Here is a 17427-nt window from a genome sequence, read left to right on the forward strand (position 1 = left end):
AGACTTCGATTTCAAAGGGGTAGGCTGGCGCGCCTTTGACGCGTCCTCGTTTTTAAAATGTATTGATAATGAGATATGTTATTCAAACTTAAACTTGAGGTGACTAAGCTGGCGCGCCGTGGGCGCGTCCTCATTTTCATTTTTTTATTCCTTTTCTTCTTCCTTGTTCCTTCTTCCGTTGAAAAGTTTACTAAAATTTTGTAATTTTCGACGGAATTTTTGCGGAATTTTGGGGGTTTTTGACGGAATTTTGTATGAAGCAACATCAAAATTCGTTTTCAGAGATGACTAGAAAAAGTTTCCTCAAATTTGTCATTTTCAAAATTAACTTCCGATTTCCCGGTTCGGAACCCAACTTCATTCTTCCTTCCTTCTTCCTTCCTTCTTCCTTCTTCCGGGCTTTTTTCACTTTTTTCTTCCTTCTTCCTTCTTCTTTCTTCGTTTTCAAAAAATTTTACTTCCGCACAGCTCTGATATAAGAATTTAGAATCCGTTTGAATTTTTGCTTCAGGTGAAAAATGAAAAGGAGATGCAATTATTGAAAGAAAAAATGATTGAAATTTTTCAGATTCGGAATCCTCATGGCTTCAGTTTTTTTTTCGATAAACATTCATTTGTTAGTTTTCATGAAACACATGAAAAAATTATTTTTGAACTTTGCATCCGCTGTCCACCGGCATCTCGGTAGTGGGGTGCTCAGTGGGAACCTCGATCGTCACGGCGCTACTGCTTCCATATCCTGCGCCAAAAGGACAACTCACGTTGCACTCAAATATGACGTGCCTGCAAGAATACAATACTTGTACCTATATTAAACGTGGCTTATAACTCACTTCCCTTTATACATGTATCCGGCGGTTGTAGGGGACAGTTCTCCGCACACAATCTCGGTAGGAAAAGCAAATGTACCTTGAACATGGTCACCCGCTAGACTTTCTTGGTAATCAGCAGTCCGAATTAGAACCATAGTCGTGCAAGCTGGCTCAGGAAGCACACATGTCACGGTGACTACTTTACAGCCATCCGAATTAACAGAGTTGCTGGAAAACTATAGATTATCACCGTAATTACCTTAATTAGTGACTTACTTGAAAGTCATGTTGAGATTTGTGAACTGCCTATCTTCGATATTGGGGCATTTGGTGCAGAGCTGACCCAGGGCTCCGAGAGCAATTACTTGAACAAGAACCAGTGAGAAAAGTAATTGAGAACTCATGATTTGTTGATGGAATGAGGGAAATCTTGCGCTTGAATTTTTCTGATTTTGAGTTGATTTGCAAGTGTAATGAGAGTTGATTTGAATATAAAGAGGGGTGTACTTTAGTCTTTGCAAAATTGTGGGAGAGATTCAAAGATCAGGATAAAAGAAAGTGCGTTCTATTGAACTTTTAGATGAAGCCTCCGCGACATTTCGTTACCAGTCATTTCGGCACCAGACCATTTCGGCACCAGCCATTTTGGCACCAGTCATTTCGGCACCGTTGAAAAACGAGTAATATTTTTTCTCAAAAAGGAGGTGGTTTTAGGGTTTCAAAGGTCCGGGGTTCGACACCGGGTGCTTGGAAAAGTGTTTTATTTTTATTTTTGGTTTTTTTGGTGCCAATCTGACAACCAGGGTTCGACCCTCACGGGTGTCGAAAATTTTTGTTTTTTGTTTTTGGCATTTTGGTACTAATTTGACGTCCGGGGTTCGACTCTCGGTGCTGGCAGATCTTTTTTGACTTGGATTTCTGACAGTTTTCTTCATTTAAGCTAGTTAAAACAATAGTTGCGATGAAGGTAGGAACAAATGTTGATCAAATGACTTCTACATGTTTTGAAAAACTATTTCTTATTTCGTAGCCTTGAGAAAAGTTTTTCCGTATTCCGGGAGCGTTATTCTCGAAGATTCGAATTATCATCATTTGAGTTGATGCACATACAAGTCATTTGATCAACATTTGTTCCTATCTTCATCGCAACAATTGTTTTAACTAGCTTAAATGAAGAAAACTGTCAGAAATCCAAGTCAAAAAAGATCTGCCAGCACCGAGAGTCGAACCCCGGACGTCAAATTAGTACCAAAATGCCAAAAACAAAAAACAAAAATTTTCGACACCCGTGAGGGTCGAACCCTGGTTGTCAGATTGGCACCAAAAAAACCAAAAATAAAAATAAAACACTTTTCCAAGCACCCGGTTTCGAACCCCGGACCTTTGAAACCCTAAAACCACCTCCTTTTTGATAAAAAATATTACTCGTTTTTCAACGGTGCCGAAATGACTGGTGCCGAAATGTCGCGGAGCCTAGATGAACATGGCGGACCGGACCGGGCCTGGAAAGCTTCAGACCCTTCTGGTCAGGGATATAGGATTTATGGAAAATAATTTCTTTTCATTTTTTCATGCGGAAAAACATCTTAATTTACTCATATTTTCATATTTTCTTCGTAATAGTTTTTCACAAGATTGACTGAGCTTTTCAGCAAAAGTTTGAAAATTTTTGGAAAAATTTGAAAAATAAATTTCTCCAAAAGACGGCCCTTGACAAGTTTGCTTTAATGAGAGCAGTTATCTAAGCTGGCGCGCCCTTGGCGCGTCCTCATTTTTGAAAACGTGTTGGTAATTAGGGCTGTTAAAACAGGCGTTTTCGGGCGGCAACGCCGGTTTCATTTCCGGCGATTGTCGCACACGCCGAAAATAAAACCGGCGATTGCGGCAAACACCGGAAATGAAACCGGCGATTGTCACACACGCCGGAAATGAAACCGGCGATTGCCGCCGCTTTCAAATAAAAACCGGCGAATGACGCCGGTTTTTCAGCATTTTTATTCATTTCCAGTATATTTTCTACGAAAAAAACAGGCGTTTGACGCCGTTTTTTGAAATGAAAACCGGCGAATAACGCCGGTTCAGAAATAAAAACGGCGTTTGACGCCGGTTTGGAAATGAAACCGGCGATGGAAGCAAGTTTCGGAAATGAAATTGCTTTTTAGGCAATTAACGTGAAAATAAGCGGCGCCTGCTTGCCGGTGATTGCCGCAACTAACAGCCCTATTGGTAATGAGAGCTGTTGATGAAGTTACAAAAAATAGACTGGAGCGCCTTTGACGCGATCTGAAACTAGTGAGAAGGTGGAATACTTTGGCAACTAAAATTCAGAAGACTGGCGTGTCTTTAGCGCATTAAAAGTATAAACTTTTGTCATTTTCTCACGGTGCAACGTGTGCATTGCGATATAACAACAATGTGTACTTTACATATAGATCAAACACAGAGATACTTTTTTCATAGATTTTCAATCATATATAGAGAAATTCAATTAACTTGAAAGGGTCTCAGTCAGTTTTCCCTAGGGGTTTTCATTTTCAATTCGAAAACTAATTAGTGGGAAGAGCACCTCCTCTTTCCAGCCTTTTGTTCCGAAGAGGTGCTAGTTTTCTCGGTTTTTTTTTCAATATTTTTACTCACTGACACATTTCTTTTCATTTGCGGCCATGGCTGGAAGTAATCGGTACCTGGTTGGAATATTTGGTGGAGTTGGTGCTGGAAAAGTGAGTTGTCTTTACGCGTTTTTGTTTTTCTACAAAATAAGGAGATATTTCCACAAATTTTAAGCCAGAAATCAATAAAATCTGTTAGAATCTAAGAAAGTTACAGATTTTCGAAAATTTGTGAAAATCAAAATTTTTGAAAAACTACCGTATCTCACTGAATTTCGTGTCAAGACCTATAAAACTTTTATTTTTAGAATCACCGAAAATAGAGCTTCAAAATGAGTATACTCATGCCCAGGTTTGAAAAATCTGAAAATTTCAGAATTTTGTGCCTCAAGAGTCAAAATTTTCGAACATTTTAAAGTATGACATGATTATACTCTTTCGAGGCGTATTGTCATGCTGATTTTGAAAATCTAGATTTTATGGGTCTCGACGCGAAATTTAGGGGGTTACGGTAGTTTTAGTAAAATTGAGTTTTTTGAGATCTTCCTAACTTTGTCAATTTTCAATCGATTTTTGTGATTTTAAGCTCAAAAAACAAGAAATTTTTACTGGCGCGTTTCTAGTGTCCCTGACGCATTTCTAGTGCACATTGACCAATGATTTCCTACTTCTTTTCCAGAAACTCCTCTCCGAAACCCTCACCAGACACCTCCGTGATCCACGCATCGAAATTTTTCATACTTTTCACAAAACCCCACCCCCAGCTCACCTGGACTACCGAATCTACATCGACCGCCCGTTCGATAAGCTCCTGGAGAAATATGGTAGCTTTTTTCTAATTTTTTTTTTGAAAATTGTTATTTTTCAGTTCTAAACCTCCCGGTGAAGTCTCTGATCGACAAAAAAGTGCTGGAAGAGAATTTAAAAGAGTTCCGGCGGTTTCATATGGAAAATGTGGTGCTGCAGAAGGTTCTGGCGGATTTTTGGTTCACAGGGGAGGCGGAGGATGGTGAGTATCGAGAAATGCGTCAAGGCACGAGAAATGCGTCAAGGCACCAAAAGTGCGTCAGGGCTCAAAAAGTCATCAGGTGACTAAAAAGGAGTCAAGAAGTTGACTGGCAATGTTTTTCTATCGCTGACGCACTTTTGGTGCCTTGACGCACTTTCGGTGACTTGACGCATTTTCGGATCTCTCGTTTTTCAGACAAAATCCATCAGTTGGCTATGGAAATAATGAGAAAACGAAGGAATTTTGATGAGGAGGAAAATGTGAGAATCTATCTGGAAGCAAATCATGGAAACGGTGGAAAAAACCATCCGGACAAGTTGAAAGCAAGGAATTCAATTATTTTTTGAAAAAATTAAATATATTTCAATTAAATAATCAAATATTTTTTAATTGAACAAATAAATTATTTCTTCTCCTCAACTGTCATCTTTCTCTCCATCGTTTGTGTTCTTCTGGCAGTCATGAAGAAGAATACGGTAGCGATGATCAAATGAATTGATATTCCGATTGTATAGACATACAATGGGATTATTGGAGAGAGGAAAAACAGGATGCATGAGCCGAGCGCCTGAAAAAAAAATATTTTGAGCTTTTTACAAAAAGCGCTTGAATTTTGGATATTTTTGAGCTAAAAATCTCAAAAATCGGTGGAAAATTGACAAAGTTATAAAAATCTGAAAATTTTCGAGGACTCAAACTACCGTAACCAAGTCAACTTCGTGTCGAGACCAATGAAACTTAGATTTTCGAAATCTGCATGACAAGACGCTTCGAATGAGTATAATTATGCCATACTTTAAAATTTTCTAAAATTTTGACTTCTGGAGCCCAAAAGTCTGAAAATTACAGATTTTTCAAACTTCGGCATGATTATATTTGTTTGAAAGCTCTATTTTTGGTGATTCTAAAAATATAGGTTTCATTGGTCTTGACACGAAATTCAGTGGGATACGGTAGTTTGAGTGTTTCAGATATTTTCGAAATTATTCGAAAATCAATATTTTTCTTAGATTCCAACCGATTTCATTGATTTTTGGCTTGAAATTTTTGGAATGTTTTTCTTATTGACATTAAATTTTAAATTTTCAGACTTGCATAACATATTTTCAGAAGCTTTTTTTTTGAATTTTTGACCCAAAAATTCGAACAAGCAATTTTTTACTGAAATATAGCCATGAGTATACTCATTTGAACCGTCTTGACTTACTGATCTTAAAAATATAAATTTTATTCAATTTGGAGTAGACCCGACTGAGTTACGGTAGGTTTTCTAATTTTCAGATTTTCAGATTATTGAAAATCTTCAATTTGACCCAATTTTTTGGTTTTTGGCTTAATTTTTTCCAATTTCCACAAACCTGATACAACTTTGAAATCGAGAAAGCTTGAGCTCTTCTATCCGGCATAGCCAATGCACAAATCACAGATCTGCAACTATTCAAACAGCAGTCTCCAATTCCAAGGATGACTCCGATCATGAAAATGAAGAAGTAGCTGAAAACAAAAGTATCACGAAATGCGCCAGCACCGAAAACACGTCAGCACTACTCACCTGTGCCCAAAGAGCAATGCGTCGTCTCTGGTCGGTCTGTGTGGGGAGTCATAAGGAGTCGATACATGTACCATAATGAATGCAATTATAGAGAAAATAGTTCCCAGAGCCATCGTTGGTTGGAGGCAGAAATCTTTGTGACGGCGACTCATTTGGGTGATGAATAGGGCCACTGAAATATAGTGCACTGAAAATGCGCCAAAGCACGAGAAATGCGTCAAGTCACCGAAAATGCGCCAGGGTACCTAAAACACGCCTTTAAATATCTACGATACTTCAGAGAATGTTTAAATCCATCAAGCCTATGAATTATCCAAAAATGCGCCAAGACACCGAAAATGCGCCAAAGCACCGGAAATGCGCCAACACACTCGAAATATATTGGCCAAGATTGAAATACCTAAGGAGTTGCTTAAAGCCATCAAATCTATGAAGTATCCGAAAACACGCCAAGACACCGAGAATGCGTCAAGGCACCAGAAAAGCGCAAACTGAGTTTTCTTGATATTTAGGTAGTTTTTCATCATTTCAATCATATTTATCGGTGTCAAGACACCAGAAAAGCACCATGATACCGAAAACGCGTCAGCAAACCACCAAACTCACTGAAAATCTCGCCGACACCGATTCCCAACGGATAAATAGCGCAGAGATACGTCATTCCCGAGTTGGCGACGGTGAAATTCATAGCAGTCGGAAAAATGGATAACCAGAATGAGGAGCTGATACCAAGTACTGAGAACAGGGGAAACAGTTCCAGCATACTTTGGGAGATGAGAGCGGTACAGGTTTGCTCTGGAAATTATTGGGAATTTATTTTTGGAAGACACTCTAAGAAATTTTGCGTTAACTGAGCTAAAAATCACGGAAAAATGTTGGAAATAAAGGGAGATATCGATTTTCGAAAATTTTCGAAATACTGAAAATCCTTTAAACTGCTGTATCTCACTCAATTTCAGCTTAAAGAGAATAAAAAATACATTTACTGAATCACCAGAAACAGAGCTTTAAAATGAATATAATCATGCCTTGGTTTGCAAAATTTGAAAATTTCAGAATTTTGGGTCCCGAGGTCAAAATTTTCGAAAATTTTAAAGTATGGCATGATTATACTCATTCAACGCGTCTTGTTCTGCTGATTTTGGAAATCTAGATTTTATGGGTCTCGGCACGAAATTCAGTGGGTTACGGTAGACTTAGTAAAATTGAGTTTTCGAAAAATTTTCAAATCTTTATAAATTTGTCAATTTTCATCCGATTCTTTTGATTCTTAGCTCAAAAAATAAAGAATTGTTCGTATTTCCCAGCAAAACTACTAACTAAAACTCTCAAGAAAAGTCCCCTTCTTTTTGGTCTCCTGAATGCAATTAGTGACATCTTTTCCAGGCGAAGCAATGAAAGTGATTATTCCAAGGATAGAAGCACCCAGAAAGATTCCGAAAAGGAGATTTCTGAAAAGGAAAATCAATTGATAAGGTGTAGATCAAATCTAAAATCTTTCTTACATCTCCAAATCACTGAATCGTCTCTCCACAAGATTCTCCAAATCCAAATTTCCCTTGTCATCTGTGATTGTCAAGTTTCCGTGGGTTTGAGAGTATGTCATATGGGTGACACTAGCCAGGATGCCGGAGGAAATGAGAAGGCTGAAAAGTAGAAGACGTCAGGATCCAGATGACATCGAGATGGTCTTGGTAGGTCAAAAATGGGCGAAGTTATGCAAGGATCGAGAATTGCGTCAATGCACGAGAAACACGTCAAGGCACCGAAAACGCGCAAACTCCGAATCTTTTAGATTTTAGCTTTTTTTGTTTACTAAGCACTCCCAATCATGTTTTTTGCGCTTTGACGCATTTCGCGTGCCTTGACGCATTTCCCGTGACCTACCTACCAACGTTTGTAATTCTCTCAATTTTCAACCTATCAAAATTCTAAAACCCGATTCAGAATCTCCACGTCTTCAGTTTCATTTTCATATAAAAATTTTGAAAAAAAAAACATTTTTGGCTCACCAACAACACCCGACACTCCACGCAATATTAACATTCGCCTCGATAGTTTTCCTAGTGGAGTGTGATGTCATGTACCCGCCATTTCCTTGGTAGTATACTGTAAGGGGTTACTGTAGTTTTTCTATGTCCCGAAATCATTATAGACATACATGCATAACCCAATCCTAGTAACATTTGAGAAAAGTAATAGTAATAAGAATTGACGAAAAAAAATCCCAATGGAAATGCCGCATAACAAATCGCGGCGAGAATCAAAATCCGTTTGGAGCCGATTTCATTCAGAATCGATGGTGAGAATAAACATCCAATCATATAGACAATATACATCACTGCTTGGCTGAAAAAAGAAAAAAAGTATCCGAAAATGCGTCAGCAACACAAATTACGCCAACTTACCCATAATACCCCTCATACTTGCTGATAACATCCGGAGTTCTTTCATGAATTGAGTGGATTACCGATTCCAGGACGAATGACTGAAAAAATGCGTCAAAGACACTGAAAATGGGGCAGCAACCTCTAGATCCAAAAATGCGCCAACTCACCGAAAACGCGCCAACTCACCGAAAACGCGCAAACACCCAATTTTCACCCCAAATGGCTTATTTGACCTAAATTTCTCGAAATTTTTGATAAAAACTCACCTCCGAATCGTATCCAACCATAATACAAAGATGTCCGAATCCCAACATCGCCGCACTCAGCAACTCATATCTCCTGGTGGTTGGTTGACCCATTTTCACTGAAACTTTTTGTCTGAAAATGTCAAAATGTCAGAAAAGAACTGTTACAAAAAAACTTCCGGGGAAAATGGTTTGGTGTCCTCCAGTGTCCTCTCGAATAGTTTCAGTGTGCGCGCGAACCAAAAATTTGAATAATCCGATTGAATTTTGTGTACCCACGTTTTTCCTGGACAGATTAAAAGGCCAGAGTTTCAAACGTTTCAATTGTGTAGATCAAAAACAGTGTAGACACTAGAAATGCGCCGATGCACCAAAAGTGCGTCAACGCACCAAAAGTGCGCAAACACCCTAGAACCATGTAAAAAATTTATTTTTTAATATTAAAAAGTTTCCAGTTTTACTCTTCTTATTTCTTTTGAACGTTTCATCGTTTTTTTAGTTGCCAGAAAAGTTGTAGGAGATTCAAATCCACACGAATTCCTCGTTTCCTTTCGAGTAGTGGGGATGGCACGTGGCATGGTACACGTGGGTTCCACGTGGCAGCACGTGGTTGTCACGTGGACGATAGATGTCGAGTTGGCGGCAGGTGCCGTCGATTTTTCGGCTTTTCAGGCTGAAAATAGTAAATATCGAGAATTGCGTCAAGGCACTAAAAGTACGGCAAGACACCAGAAATGCGCAAAAGTCTGGTTTTAGCATCACAAGAACTACGTATGCGCGTTTCAGGTTCGCTTGCGCACTTTCGATGACTTGGCGCACTTTCGGTGCCTTGACGCGTTTTTCGTGCAACTCACTTTTTGACCATTTGATCATTCATCGCCTCTTTCTGTCCCTTTTTTGTCAGTTTTCCGCGTAATGGAGTGGCTTTTGACTTCTTGTCCCATTTGAAGTAGATTGGAGTACCACGTGGCAATTTTTGACGGAGGAAGAGTGTCTCCGAGTGGTGAGGGGTATGCATGTTGACACCACGGGTCAGGGATATTATGGTGAGCTGGAAATTGTTGAAATGATGGAAGTTACCTTATAGTGTTTAAGATTTTGAGCTGAAAATCACAAAAATCGGTTGAAAATTGATAAAGTTATAAAGATTTAAAAATTTTCGAAAACTTAATTTCACTAAAACTACCGTAACCCACAGAATTTCGTGTCGAGATCCAAAAAACTTATATTCTCAAAATCAGCAAATCTAGACGATTTGAATAAATATAATCATGCCATACTTAAAAATTTTCGACAATTTTGACTCGTGGGACTCAAAATTCTGAAATTTTTAGACTTTTCAAACCTAGGAATGAGTATACTCATATGAAAGCTCTATTTTTGATAATTCTGAAAATATATGTTTTGTCTATTTTGAACGGAAACTGAGTGAGATACAGTAGTTCAAAGGAGTTTCAGATTTTTGAAAATTTTTGAAACTCCATAATTTTCTCAATTTTAAGCTTTTTTCACTAATTTTTTATTCAAAATTTCAGAAATTTTCTGAATTTACTATTTAAATTTACCATGGGCTCCTCCAACACGAACCCCACCGCCGGCATCAACCGCAAGTCGGACTTCTTAGGACACTTCACAAATCTACCGTAATCCACCAAAAGTACAGTACTCTCATCAATAATAATTCCACGACGGACAGCATTGAAGCGCGGATTCCGGATAGCAATCACTTGTCCCTCTTTTCTCATTTCCAGGGGAATCCGTGGGAGGCGGGGCCACGTGACACACAGAAACTCATCGAGCTCAGCGCGTTTCTCGATTTGATAGGGGTACTGTAGGTAGATCAACTGGGAATTCTCAATGTGCTCAACGTGGAGAGTGTCCTGTTGGAATCGTGGGGCACGGGGACATTTCGGAAGACGTGAGATGTATTTGACACGTGGGGAGATTTCTCGAGGAATCTGTAGGCCGGGAGATTTTGGACAGATTGGCGACGGAAAGTAATCGCCATGCTCCTCCTCGAAATCCTCATCATCTTCCACTTCTTCATTCTGAAAATAGAGAAAATTGAGTCAAAATTATCGAAAATTGACAAGGATCGAGAATCGCGCCAATGCACCAGAATCGCGCCAAGGCACCGAAAACGCGCAAACTAGAAATCTTCTGGATTTAAGCTATTTCGGCCCTACTAAGCACACCTAAGCAAGGTTTTCGTGTCTTGACGCATTTTTCGTGCTTTGACGCACTTCCCGTGCCTACCATTTTCTTGCAATGTGCATCCCAACTCCTCTCAATTCTATCCAACTTTGCCGTATCTTCTGGAGGCGGGAGAAATCTCTCGCACACGTTCAACCCGGATATTGTGGGATGGTACAAGTCGATCTGAAAATTAAATTTCAGTTTTTTTAACGAAATATTTCAAAAAACCAAAAACGGCTCGTCCATCGATTTGATCTCCACTCGGAATAGCGCGTTACACTCGGAAACGATATCTTTGAAATCGTGTAGATCCTTGATCTCCAGATCGTTAATCGATAATCCATCAGTTTTGCACTTCAGACAAAGGGGCGGAGCCCGACCGAATCGGCGGAGAAGGGGAAGAATGTGGTGACGTGGCACAAGAATTTGGGTGCCAAAATCCACAAGTTCAACGACGACACTAGAAAAAAATGATCGAGAAATGCGTCAAGGATCCAAAAATGCGTCAGGGATCCAAAAATGCGTCAAGGATCCAAAAATGCGTCATGGATCCAAAATAGCGTCAAGGATCCAATAAATGCGTCATGGATTCAAAAATTGGTAAAGGATTCGGAAATGCGTCAAGGATCCAGTGCTTGCGCATTTTTCGTGCCTTGACGCTATTCTCGTGCTGGCCCGATACTCACTGTTCCTTTCCAGATATCTGCGAAATCCTTCCGCGATACCATATCCCCAACTCTTGCACCGCACACGCCACGGGAACAAAAATCTGCAACCCAACATTTTTCTCTACATGGTTTAATCTAGTTTTGATCTACCTGATCCTCCTGAAACCCATCTGGTCTACTCAACGCACTTTGATACGCGGCATTCAATTGATTCATTATCGATTTTCTGGCGGATGTCAAATATTTCGGTTGGAGAGATATCTCGACAGGAGACATGAAGTGAGACACCTTCGCGTAGAACATTTTGAGATTTTCGTCTTCTGGAGTAGTGGAGGTCTGGAAAATTTCAAAATTTTGAATGAATTTAAAGCATTTTGAGCAAAAAATTGACAAAGTTTGAAAAAGTTCCAAAATTTCAAATCATGTTCACTATAACGGCTGTAACTTGGTCAGATCTGCACTAATCTTAATATTGCTTAAATTTTCAAAATCAGCAGCTCAAGACAGTTCAAATGAGTATACTCATGACTATACCTCAAAAAATTTCACATTGAAAATTTCAGTCAAATATTTTTTCAGTCTCAAAAATTTTTGTTTCACTGAAATTGCTGTAACTTGCTCAGATCATTACCAATTCTGAATTTGATTAGAATTTCAGAATCAGCAGCTCAAAACGGTTCAAATGTGTATACTCATGACTATACCTCAAAAAAATTTCAGATCGAAAATTTCAGCCAAGAAATTTTTTGACATTTTTTTTCAGCAAAAATATATTTTTCTTAAACTCTTCACCTGCAATCTCCTAAAATGATAATTGACAATAACTGAAGCTCCCGCGTATTTCCAACAGAATCCATCAAAATCCTCTTGTAATTTCCGAATTCTCCATTCAGAGCCACCAGGCACCTCCACTATTTCTCGACACAAATTCTGGATTGGTGGGGAGATGGCGAATCTGAACAATATGGGAGAAAAATGGGTTGTGGTGAAATTTTTAAAGAATTTGAGCAAGATTTTCGAAAACTTCACAAAATTTCGGTCTAGAAACTTCTAAAAAATTTGAATTTCAGAAAAAAAATTTGGCGCCAAAATCGAAACTTCAAACTTTATCGCATTTATGGCGTATTGGGAGGTACTGGGACGTTTCGCAACCATGTGATATCATAGTTTCAAAACGTCCCAGTTCTGAAACGTCCTTACCTGCCAAGACCACCGCCAAACTCCATTCTTTTCTTCTTTCTCTTCTAGTCGCCTTTTTGAATTCTCATACTGAATTTTTGAATTTCCCGCCTGGTTGTTTGTTTTTTTTTGGTACACGTGGATAGCCTGGTTTCGTTTTTTTTAAAGAATTGTCATCATTTCATCACGTTGAAAATATTTGAATGAAAAAATCACGTTAAAATGGTTTTTGTTTTTTAAGTACCCGAAATCCACACACGCGCACTTTTTTTTTAGAATCTAAATAGGTTATTGAAGATAATTAAGTGATTAGGTAATAGGTGATTAAGTAATTGAACAGATTTATTTGTTCACACAAAAGTCTACATAAATTGACATGACAACGGTGGACACTTGACAATGTTACTGGGAATTTGAAGAATGTTGAGTTGAAAAGGGTAATTATGGCATTTGTTTGGTCGTTAGCACGATGAAATGAACATTTTTGAATTCAGGAAGTCAAGGCGCTTCTAATGATTATAATCATGACCAAAATTGAAAGAATTCGAACAAAAACTCATCCAGTGAGGGATTTTCGAAAATTTTCGAAAATCTGAAATTCACATTTCTTGATGTATCTCAATCAGTTTTGCTCCACAAGCTCTAACTTATATTTTTGTGTTCAGCAAATCAAGACGGTTCAGAAAAGTATAATCATGCCTAGGTTTGAAAAATTTAGAAAATTTAGGATTTTTTGGGTCTCGCCACGAAATCACATTTTCTATTGTAGCTCGGCCAGAGCTAAACCAAATTTGATGAAACCTATATTTTTGTGTTCAGCAAATCAAGACGGTTCAGAAAAGTATAATCATGCCTAGGTTTGAAAAATTTAGAAAATTTAGGATTTTTTGGGTCTCGCCACGAAATCACATTTTCTATTGTAGCTCGGCCAGAGCTAAACCAAATTTGATGAAACCTATATTTTTGTAATCAGCAAATCAAGGCGGTTCGAATGAGTATAATCACGACCAGGTTTGGAGAATTTTCGGATTTTGGGTCTCGCCACGAAAATGCAAAAATCATCGTATCTCAGCGAGGGTTGAGTTTTGAAGGAAAAATGAAAACATGACTGGAATTAGCAGAACATGATGTATATTGTAATGTTTCAATTTTCGTATTTTAGCCGATCTCCACAGATCTAAACCCCTGGACATCCGGACACACATATTAGCTCGGCACAGTTGTCTCTTTTTCTCTGCGTCTCTCAATTTTGCACACAATTTTTGATAAGAAGCGTGATACATACTGACAAGTCCCTTCACCAATTTTTTTTCAAATTTTTCGATTGTTGCATACTTTTTCTATTTTCATATTATCATCAGTGACCGAGAATCAGCAACTCTCGTCTTTTGTCTCTCTTATCACCAAATTTGCAACATTTTTCGGTTTCATGAGGCTAATGAGCACAAAGCACGCATATAATCGGTTTGGAGTACGAAAATGGAAATTATATCATTTTTTTCTGGAATATTCTACGTGTTTTAAGCTAATAACCGAAGAAAATCGAAAGTCTGAAATCCAAACTTCTTGATGTATCTCAGCTAGTTTTGCGCCATAAGCTCTGAAACTAAAATATTTGTAATCAGCAAGTCAAGACGGTTCAAATGAGTATAATCATGACCAGGTTTGGAAAATTTTGAAAATTTTCGGATTTTGGGTCTCGCCACGAAAAGACTAAAATCCTTGTATCTCAGCGAGTTTTGAGTTTTGAAGAAAAATAAAAATATGGTTAGAATCAGCAAAACGAGGCGGTTTTAATGAGTATAATCTTGAAATGTTTTGAAAATTTTGGATTTTCGGATTTTTAGCCGATCTCAACCGATCTCAACCGATCTCAACCGATCTCAACCGATCTCAACCGATTTTAACCGATTTTCTAAATATTTATATTTCCAGAATCCCCATATATATGATACATACAATGAATATTTGGAAATTAATATTTTATTAGGAGAAAGGAAGAAATGTGTCCAAATTGTACACTAAAGCAATTCATATAGAAGAAACGCGCTTAGAAGCTGTGGTGAGCTTGAGCGAATCCGATTTGGGCGTTTCCAATATCGTAGATGTTACAATATTGACGGATGAAGGTGTCTCCAAGAATCCATGTTGGTCCGAATCCTCCGGATCCCATCGAGAAGACGGCGAGAGCGCACTTTCCTCCTCCGAGTTGGAGGTCGAGAATGTATTCGACAGACTTCACGTTGTATTTGGTTCCTCCGATGGTGAAGATAAGGTCTGGTTGAGTTTGCATGGTGGTGCAGTCGACGACGTAGAGCTCAGATGACCAGTCGAAAGTGGCCTTGGTCTGCTTGACGATGGCGGACATGACGGTGGCTGGGGCTCCGAGCCAGGAGGTTCCGGTGTCGGAGATGACCTGCAAATTGGGAAAATTAGAAAGTTAAAATTGGTTAAAATTCAGAAAATCAAAAACTTTCAAAAATCTCAAAACTATACTCATTAAAACCGTTTTTTTTTGCTGATTCTAACCATATTTTTATTTTCCCTTAAAACTCAAAACTCGCTGAGATACGCGACGATTTTAGTGTTTTCGTGGCGAGACCCAAAATTCAAAAAAAAATTCAAATTTTCTAAACCTAGGCATGATTGTACTTTTCTGAATCGCCTTAACTTGCTGATTACAAATATATAGGTTTCATAGAATTTGGTTTAGTTCTGACCGATTTACAATAGAAAATGTGATTTCGTGGCGAGACCAAAAAATCCTAAATTTTCTAAACCTAAACATGATTATGTTTTTCTGAACCACCTTGATTTGCTGATTCTAGCCATAGTCTTATTTTCCTTCAAAACACAAAACTCGCTGAGATACAAGGATTTTAGCGTTTTCGTGGCGAGACCCAAAAAATCCTAAATTTTCTAAACCTAGCCGTGATTATACTTTTCTGAACCGACTCAACTTGCTGATTACAAATATATAAATTTCAGAGCTTGTGGAGCAAAACGGATTGAGATATATCAAGAAATGTGATTTTGATATTTTCAGATTTTCGATTATCGAGAGTTTCTGTTCAAATTCCTTGGATTTTGGCTTAAAATGTTGCCTTTCTAGCTTAAAGTAGTAGATGCACTCACTTGGTCCTTCTTGGCCTCAGAGTAGGTTCCGACGGCGAATCCATCAAGAGCGAATTGCCAGTAGGTCTTGGCGGTCAATGGAACGTAGGTGATCTGGGAGTCGCAGTTGACATTGTCGACAGCTCCGTAGGTGATGAGTCCACCGGATCCTCCTTGGGAGATGGTGAGCTTACGGTCGAGCCAGACGGTGAAGAGTTTAGCGTCCAATTGTGGGAGAACGTTCTGCATTGGTGGGGTAACCTTGTCGACAGCGAGTGCTGGCCATCCCAATCCGAGGATTCCGTCAACTGGTTGGTATCCGAAGACCTCAGCCAAGTGAGTGGCGACTCCGAATTCTTGGGTCTTGATGGTGAGTCCTCCGAAGGTGATGGTGTCGGTTCCGAGGTATCCGTTGCATGATCCGGATCCGTATTGGATCGAGAACTTGCGGGTTTCCTTGGTGAAGGTGGACGACTTGGTGGTGTCGAACTTTTGCTTCTTGTATCCAGAGTCTGGGTATCCGTTGCAAGCCTGGGATGTGCACGCGGCGTCAATGACCCACAAGTTGGAGGATCCAGTGTCCAAAACGATGGTGGCTGGTTGAGCTGGAGTTCCGAGGGTGATGTTTCCGAGGTAGAAGTCGTCAAAGTAGTCGACGAATGGCTGGGATCCAGTGTTCAACTGCTCGATACGGGCGGCGTGTTGGGCGGCCAAGAAGGCGGTGTACTTGCCCTCCTTGATGAGCTTGGCACGGAGTGATCCGGATTGGACGGTTGGCACCTTGAAGACGGCGGCGGAGCATGCCGCCACGAGGGCGAGCAAAACGAAGGTCTTCATACCTGCAAGAAAAGATGGTTTGATAAGGGAATGGGGTTTTAGGAGAAAATGGTGAGAGCGGAAACTGAAATCGGATAAGATCGCTTAAAATCAGCTGAGATCGGCTAAGATCGGTTGAGATCGGTTGAGATCGGCTAAAAATTCAAAAATCCTAAATTACACTGACAATAATCTACACTGACCAATGTTACACTGACCAATTACAGTGACAAACAACTTTACAGTGACCAAACTAGTTTCCACTTGAGGTACTTGCTCAGTAGGCCTCAGGAACGAAGCCCTGTGTCCTAATTGCCTAATTAAGTCTAAAGTTACAGTGACCAAGGATCACTAAGGACCAGATAGCTAACAATAACTAGGCCTGTTAAAAGACAAATACACTGACAATGTTACACTGACAAAGTTACACTGACAAAGTTACACTGACCAAAATTGGTCACTGTAACTAAAGACGGGCGAAAAAAAAATAATAAAAATTCCTGGCCTAAAACCAAGAAGACTAGAAATAGAAAAAGTGTTTGAAGAAGTATATCACTCTGCCCTCACCGTCCCCCTTTTATACTTTTTCCTAATCCGGCTCCCTCTCCCCTCCCCCTTCAAACCGTTATCACCACAGACGTCACTACGCTTTCCATTTGTGCCATTTTATTTCTTTTTCATCACTAACTTTTCCTCTTTCTCTTGCTACTTTCTTATCAGTTGGACTTGATTCACTTTCTCTTCTGGAGGAATAGAGAGTGTTAACTTTGCTCTTCGAGCATCGGGATAGTACAATGAAAATGGAAGTAATGTACTAAGGATCAGGTGGGAATTTGA

The 17427-nt window shown here is 39.3% G+C and overlaps 6 protein-coding genes across 6 annotated transcripts; 2 read left to right on the forward strand and 4 right to left on the reverse strand.

The window, feature by feature from the left end:
* Nucleotides 1-644: 644 nt before the first annotated feature.
* GCK72_021585 (uncharacterized protein) lies at nucleotides 645-1216 on the reverse strand (the record flags this gene model as incomplete). The annotated part of the gene is made up of 3 exons (XM_053734372.1): nucleotides 645-783; nucleotides 834-1040; nucleotides 1089-1216. The coding sequence occupies 3 exons, from the start codon at nucleotides 1214-1216 to the stop codon at nucleotides 645-647; spliced, it is 474 nt and encodes a 157-aa protein (XP_053583285.1).
* A 2259-nt stretch (nucleotides 1217-3475) lies between these two features.
* On the forward strand, nucleotides 3476-4777 carry GCK72_021586 (uncharacterized protein; the record flags this gene model as incomplete). The annotated part of the gene is made up of 4 exons (XM_053734373.1): nucleotides 3476-3532; nucleotides 4101-4245; nucleotides 4290-4430; nucleotides 4626-4777. 4 exons carry the CDS (start codon nucleotides 3476-3478, stop codon nucleotides 4775-4777), a joined length of 495 nt encoding a protein of 164 aa, XP_053583286.1.
* A 56-nt stretch (nucleotides 4778-4833) lies between these two features.
* On the reverse strand, nucleotides 4834-8731 carry GCK72_021587 (uncharacterized protein; the record flags this gene model as incomplete). Its single annotated transcript, XM_003093472.2, has 10 exons — nucleotides 4834-4998; nucleotides 5789-5924; nucleotides 5983-6154; nucleotides 6589-6777; nucleotides 7303-7433; nucleotides 7488-7628; nucleotides 7995-8091; nucleotides 8144-8331; nucleotides 8391-8470; nucleotides 8639-8731. The coding sequence occupies 10 exons, from the start codon at nucleotides 8729-8731 to the stop codon at nucleotides 4834-4836; spliced, it is 1392 nt and encodes a 463-aa protein (XP_003093520.2).
* Nucleotides 8732-9139: 408 nt separating this feature from the next.
* Nucleotides 9140-12707, reverse strand: GCK72_021588 (uncharacterized protein; the record flags this gene model as incomplete). The annotated part of the gene is made up of 9 exons (XM_003093455.2): nucleotides 9140-9290; nucleotides 9472-9668; nucleotides 10183-10665; nucleotides 10874-10996; nucleotides 11042-11273; nucleotides 11500-11582; nucleotides 11632-11817; nucleotides 12274-12436; nucleotides 12682-12707. The coding sequence occupies 9 exons, from the start codon at nucleotides 12705-12707 to the stop codon at nucleotides 9140-9142; spliced, it is 1644 nt and encodes a 547-aa protein (XP_003093503.2).
* Nucleotides 12708-14710: 2003 nt separating this feature from the next.
* GCK72_021589 (uncharacterized protein) lies at nucleotides 14711-16611 on the reverse strand (the record flags this gene model as incomplete). The annotated part of the gene is made up of 2 exons (XM_003093452.2): nucleotides 14711-15076; nucleotides 15796-16611. The coding sequence occupies 2 exons, from the start codon at nucleotides 16609-16611 to the stop codon at nucleotides 14711-14713; spliced, it is 1182 nt and encodes a 393-aa protein (XP_003093500.2).
* Nucleotides 14784-16533, forward strand: GCK72_021590 (uncharacterized protein; the record flags this gene model as incomplete). Its single annotated transcript, XM_053734374.1, has 3 exons — nucleotides 14784-14935; nucleotides 15780-16144; nucleotides 16241-16533. 3 exons carry the CDS (start codon nucleotides 14784-14786, stop codon nucleotides 16531-16533), a joined length of 810 nt encoding a protein of 269 aa, XP_053583287.1.
* Nucleotides 16612-17427: the final 816 nt, after the last annotated feature.

Source organism: Caenorhabditis remanei, chromosome V, assembly GCF_010183535.1.
Source record: "Caenorhabditis remanei strain PX506 chromosome V, whole genome shotgun sequence".
In the NCBI taxonomy this organism is placed as follows: Eukaryota; Metazoa; Nematoda; class Chromadorea; order Rhabditida; family Rhabditidae; genus Caenorhabditis; species Caenorhabditis remanei.